At 52.3% G+C, this 6,000-nt stretch overlaps 1 protein-coding gene across 4 annotated transcripts in view; it reads right to left on the bottom strand.

The window, feature by feature from the left end:
• Positions 1-532: 532 nt before the first annotated feature.
• Rph3al (rabphilin 3A like (without C2 domains)) overlaps positions 533-6,000 on the bottom strand; it is a 143,357-nt gene continuing 137,889 nt past the window's right edge. For all 4 annotated transcript variants that reach the window (XM_041664388.1, XM_041664387.1, XM_041664386.1 and 1 more), the window contains 3 exons: positions 4,599-4,706; positions 2,495-2,641; positions 533-1,521 (listed from right to left, as the gene is read on the bottom strand). In XM_041664388.1, coding sequence (XP_041520322.1) covers positions 1,487-1,521; positions 2,495-2,641; positions 4,599-4,706 — 290 coding nt within the window. In that variant the 3' untranslated portion in view covers positions 533-1,486. The remainder of the gene's footprint in view (positions 1,522-2,494; positions 2,642-4,598; positions 4,707-6,000) is intronic.

The following is a 6,000-nucleotide window of genomic DNA, read 5'->3' as shown; positions in this document are numbered from 1 at the left end:
GCTCCTACATGCTAGGTAAGCTCTTTACCACTGAAACACAACCCCGATCATTTAAAAATACAGTGCTTTTGAGACCCTTGCTGAACTTCCTGGTCTCTCCAAGTCTGAGTTTCTAGGGAAGATGCAGAGCAAGTGGGCTGGCTTGTGATTGGCTCCTCCCACCGGAGTCTTGGGCGTTAGGGAGGCTGACAGTGAATGAATATTACTGTGCCATCGTTTTAGTTTTCCAAATAGCTCTCATCCCCCTCCCATCCTTTTGTCTTTGCAGTTTACTCCATTTTCCCTCCTTTAGTGTTGAGTGGCACAGAAGAAACGGTGCATGTGCCCAGTCGATCACAGATACCGAGAAGTCAGTCTCTGTTCAGAAAACATTTTTGTACAGGTCTGTTGAGCCCATTTTAACTAGTTTTTGTATAGATGGGCTTGCTTTAAGGAGTTGCATTGTGAGACCTGATCTAGCTGTTTTCTCTACCCCAGGCTTTAGCAAGAGTTTCAGTGAATCAGCAATACATTTAAAATTTTTAATCCATCCACTGCCATTTCAATATAGGTTGGGATGCGGCGATTGTGGTCTTTGGATCAAGAGTGGCTCCATGGAAATTCTCATGTTGATTATTTTAATGCTGAAGTAGTACATGTCACAGGGAAACCGTGAGTTTTTATCTTCTGCCAGCAGCAAGGACAAAAGGCTAACAGTGGTGGCCTTGGAGAGAAAACACTCCAAAGAGGAAGGGATGGTGGTGGGGAAGGATGGACCTGGACTAGGAGGGAAGGAAGGACATAGACACCCCCCCCCCAACACTCCAGGGGAGGGTTTTCTAGAAGCATTTATATTTTGAGTATTTTTCTGCCTTCTTTGGGTTGAGAATGTGAAACTCCCAGGCTGGGTCAGTGAGCACGAGACAGGGTGGGAGCCTTGTTTTCCATTGAAGAGCAAAACGTTTTAATGTAAGGGATCCGTGCCCATGCTGAGAAAGAACCTGGGGGCCAATAAGGGTTTCAAGGAAACCTCAAAGCTGGGTGAAGCCCAGCTCCTGGGCTAGCCTAGGGCAAACAGGACACTGCTTCATACTGAGGGGTCGCTTAGCTCTGCGATTTCTTTTCACCATTAGTAAAAAGAATGTCCTTTGTTGCCCCTCTGAAATTTCAGTGCATATAGGAAGGCCCTTCCAGCCCAGTCCAAGACCCAAGCAAATCAAAACATGGGGGTGACTAGGGTGGGTGGGTAGGGCAATAAATAAAGGTGGGGGTGCTGAGTGAGGTGGTAGATAAGGGGGCTTTCTGCCAAGACGGTGCAGTAAGGCACTGGGTGGGGGTAAAGCACACGCAGTCCCCAAACACTGGTTTGTTGAGTTGGTCACGGCCATCAGGGTGCTTGTGAGGCCTCAAGGACCCTCAGAAAGGAGCCAGGGAGCCTGGCCCTGTCTTCTCTCTCTGAATCTTCCTCTGGAGGTCTGCCTCAGCCTAGGGATGTCAGGTGACCGCATCAGCACCGGGGAGTTGTCCGTGTATGTCTTTTACCTTTGACGGAGAGAGAAAAAGATCACTGAACAGTGAGTGGGGGTGGCTTCCTCCCCAGTGACAACCCAAGAGAAGCAGATGTGAGGGTGAAGCAGATATGAGGACAGGCCCTCCAGGGCCCAGGGGAGCCTGCATATGAACCTTCACTGTCCTCCACGCTGTGTACGCAGAGGCTTGTTATCTGCGCACCCATGTTTCAGTTTCTCCAAACCTAGGTCATCTCTAAGGCAGTGCCCCCTGTAGGGTCACTGCTGCTATGCTCAGACTCACAGTGTTGGGGCCAGAACTAATGTATCCTATAGAGGACTGCAGGAGGCTAAAGAGAGGGGACAGGATCCACTCCCCAGACTTGCCTACTCTTGTCTCCCTCTCAGCGCCCTGTGGTTTTTGGGGGACCATGGAACAGGGAATGGGATGGTTAGTGGGGTGAACACAGGCTATTTGAAGGAGGCCCTAAGGGGCTCATCAGATGCTGTTGCATGTGTGTGCCTATGGGCCGTCGGCCAGGGTTGCCCAGCCTAGCTGCGGCTGGTATTTAAAGGAGTTGGTGCCTCCTCTGGTTTGAGAATGAGAGGCACCTTGTCATGATGCTCCCGTGCTGGGCCCATGAGTACAAGGCAAGGTGAGAGCATTGTTTTCTCCACCTACCACAGGTGTGCATCAAGGCGCCCAGAAAGCCAGCCTTAGAGGTGGCAGGCTCCTTATCTGGAGGATAAGGACAGACCCCACTCCCCTTTTCCCAGGCCAGGAACACTGCAGCTGTCAGGAGCAAGGGAAGACTGACAAAGAACAGGAACAGAAGACGGTGGCACCATTCTGAGTCCCTCGGGTTAGGGCTGGGTCAGGCTGGCCTTTGTTCCCCACTGCCTGGCATAGAGCTCACTAAACATGAACTGAAAATGCCATCAGTCACTCAGGGAGGGAGGAGGGGATAAAGACGCTGCCGGACAAGCAGAGCCAAGGCAGGACTCACCGGGCACCCTAGGCTCAGGCCGGGATGGGGTGCCTCCCTGTGGGTCTGGGGCACTTGTCCCAGTCTCACTGGCCAGGCTGCTCTGGCTGCCTGAGAGACGGCTGGGTGGGCAGGCAGGCCCAATCCTGGGAGACTCCATGATGCCACCTGCAAGAGACATGTGTGGATGGGAATGGAGATGTTACTGAGCTCGCTAGCAAACAGCCAGCTAGATTTTATCTGGAGTTGTGGGTGGTAACTGTGGACCGTCTGCCCAGCAGTCCCCACCCACATGCCCTCCCATTCCAGCCAGTCCTCTACCCTCTGCTGATTGACCCATGACACACTAGAGCAATAATAGAATGGGCTCTTTCCCTAAGTAATGGATTACTGATATGAAAATTGGCAATTGGTAGCTTTTCCCCCTTCACAGTGAGGGGAGGGAAGGGACTGTGTGTGTCTGTAACTCAATGAGGGATGAGGAGGGGACTGTGTGTGTCTGGAACTCAGTGAGGGGAGGGAAGGACTGTGTGTCCCTAACTCAGTGAGGGGTGGGAAGGGACTGTGTGTGTCCGGAACTCAGTGAGGGGGAGAATGCACCAAGGTAACATTCGCTACCTTTACTACTACGACCCTGGAGCCATCTATGTGTGCATTTGTGGTTTTGTGCGCCAGTGTTGAAACTGGAGTGGGAAGGGAGAGACCTTGAGGAAGATGGGAACTAGGCAACGCACTGCAGCTTCTAGAAAAGCACAATGGGGCTGGAGAATGGATCAAAGGTGCTTGACACTCTGGGTTTGATCTCCAGACCCACAGGCGGAAGGAGAAAACTGACTCCCATAGTTGTCTAGGGCCTTCACACATGCGCTGTGGCCTCCAAGCCAATAAATAAAAACAATAAAACACGGAGGAGGAGGGCAGTGGGGGAGGAGAGCAGATGACGTGGTTCTTCAAGACGGTCCTACTCAGCCGGTATGGAGGGAGGAGACGGGCCACTATGTAGAAGGAGGGAGAAGCCCGTTGGCAGGGTTGGCAGGCAATTTGTACAACATTCTCCAGGTGGAGCCTCGGGGTACCTGGTGCCAAGTCCAAGACTAGTTCTCACCTCTTGCCCCATTTCTCCATACTGACCACTTGGGAAACTGCTAAGGAGGATTCCGAAGGCACATTAGGGCTCGGTGAGAAAGAGCATCATAGTCCACTAGTAATGTCTGCCGTGGCACTGGACAGAAAGGTGGTAGTGTGTGTGCCAGACAGTTGCTACTCTGACTAAGCCCAAATCTTTGTTCCCAACAAGGATTCCTGCCACGTCCTCTTTGGGTGCTACAGGACAGCACCTCGAGTCATTTTATTCCAGTTCGGGGCAGATATTGTTGGTTTTGTCTTGTTGAGACAGGGTTTCTCTGTGTAGCCTTGGCTGTCCTAATGACCCGCCTGCCTCTGCCTTCCAAGTGCTGGGACTAACAGTGTGCACCACCACCGTCCAGCTTGGGACAGATATTATAAAACTTCCTCTTTCCACACCAAAATCAGCCTCCCTGGAACTTCCTTCGAAGGTCCTAGTTCTGACCCAAAAGGACACAGACGCCCTTCCTGTGCTCAAAGAGAGGAAAGTCTTCCATCTTCCTTTCCCTCTCTGTTCCTGCCTCGTTGCCCAGGTTAATCCATGTCAGGAGTCACAAAGTGGGCTCAGAGTGAGAAGGGACTCCGGAGAAGGCCTGTTCCACCTCATCTGTGTTGAGGAGAAGGCAGTGCCGTCAGGAGGTGATGGCACATGCTGGGGACGCCACTGCAGTTGTACAGCAGAAGGATGGCGACTCAGGGAACTGTACCTGACTTCCGAATCCCTTTGCTGTTCACAAGGTAAAATGAACAGTGTTGACCAGGGTGTTCCCTAGGAAGAGAGTGCAGAGGGAGTGACTTGTGTCTTGTCCTGCCCTTCTTCCTTATCCCTCCTATCCCTCACACAGAGACAAGCCTGGCCTCCCCTGTTCTCCTGAGCCTCTACGCTCATTTCTTCCTATGGACCTAGGACACTTTGCAGACACCAGTGGAGAAGCTGCCACCAAAGAAACCAAAAAGCCACTTAGCATCTCTGGCAGCAAACAGCTGACTTCTCACTTACCCGAGTCCCCTCTAGGCTTGTCACCTTTTGTGCCCTTGACCGCTGTGGGCATGGCACTGTCCTCCAGGCTAGAGGAGCTGAGATCCGAGTCGCTGTCACTGGAGACCACTGGAACAGACAAGAGCAGGGAGGGCATGGTTATTTTCTGCTGCTTGGACAGAGTGGGCCAGGGTAGGCCTCCCTCTGGCCATCTGCCACCACCAAGTGGCCAGGAATTTCAGTTAGCTCTTTTGTTTGGGGCATGAGAAACCTCCCACCAGCTAAGGAGGTGAGACCTGTCGTGAGGACATGGACCCTGCATGCCTGGCACCATTAGGGAAGGTCGTTTTGCTTGGTAAGAGTGGATGGCCACTTTTGAGGTAGGCACAGGGACTCTGAGGCCTCTGCCTGGCCACAGTAAACACCAAGGCCATGGCTTCACAGACAGGAAACCGACCACCCACCAGAGCTGACCCTCAGGCAGTAATCAGCATGCTTTTCCAGACTGCACTCACAAAAGCATCACAGCGGAAGGGAATAGCCCTGCCCCACCGCACAGGCAGGGGCCTCTGCCCCTGGCAGTCAGAAGGTGGACTCCTAACCCTGGAAGGCTGGCTGTGGTTCCTGACCACTTAACAGTCAGCAAGAGCTAGCCATACACAGTGGGGTGTCGTGAACCATAAAGAGCAAGGGGGGCTCCGAGCGAACACCCTCTTTTCTGCACTCGACTCCATAGTTGCTGGTTCATCGACTGTGGGCGTTGTAATACAGGATATATTCATCCTTCAGTCTATTTTAATTTGAAGCAGGGATGTACATCCGTGTGCCAGCCTTCCGAGGTGCTTCTGAGCCCAGGGGCTTCTCTGAGGACCGGCTCAGGGGGGCCCAACCTGTACCATGGCCTGTGACTCTGGCTTGTGTTCTTGTCACTGGAGCTTAACGACCATGGCAAATAAGACCTGACAGCAGGATCTTCCTAGATTTTTCCATATCTTCCTTCTGCTTTTCACAGTTGTCCTGCCCACGCCTAATTCAATAGATTTAAAAAAAAAAGGAAAATTGCGTCTTCAAGTTTTACAAAGTCTTGGTGTTGACGAAACAGCCCTGGTCTCTTTTCTGACTCTCTTGTTAATTTACATAGCACGGTAACTAAGTGATAATGAAGATAATAAGTAGGTGTGGGATCAAAGGTAAACAGCTCTCTCTCACAGGTGGGTCGCCGGCAGGAGGGGCGGAGCTGAGGCTTTCCTTTCGAATGCCAAGCACTGGTGTGGGTGGGAGGAGGGTGGATTGAGGTCTTCACTAGGCAAGTGAGGCGAGCCAGCGGTTCCCTCTGGGAAGAGGAACACAATGGCTCCCTGTCAAGGCTGGCTACCAGGCTCCAGCTGACCACCACAGAGCTCTTTCTGGGGCTGTGCTGTCT

This window comes from Microtus oregoni, unplaced genomic scaffold (assembly GCF_018167655.1).
Source record: "Microtus oregoni isolate MIOR12 unplaced genomic scaffold, Mior012 000015F_ref0000493, whole genome shotgun sequence".
NCBI classification, from domain to species: domain Eukaryota; kingdom Metazoa; phylum Chordata; class Mammalia; order Rodentia; family Cricetidae; genus Microtus; species Microtus oregoni.
Note: the sequence above shows the minus strand (reverse complement) of the source record. Positions and strands in the feature narration are given on the sequence as shown.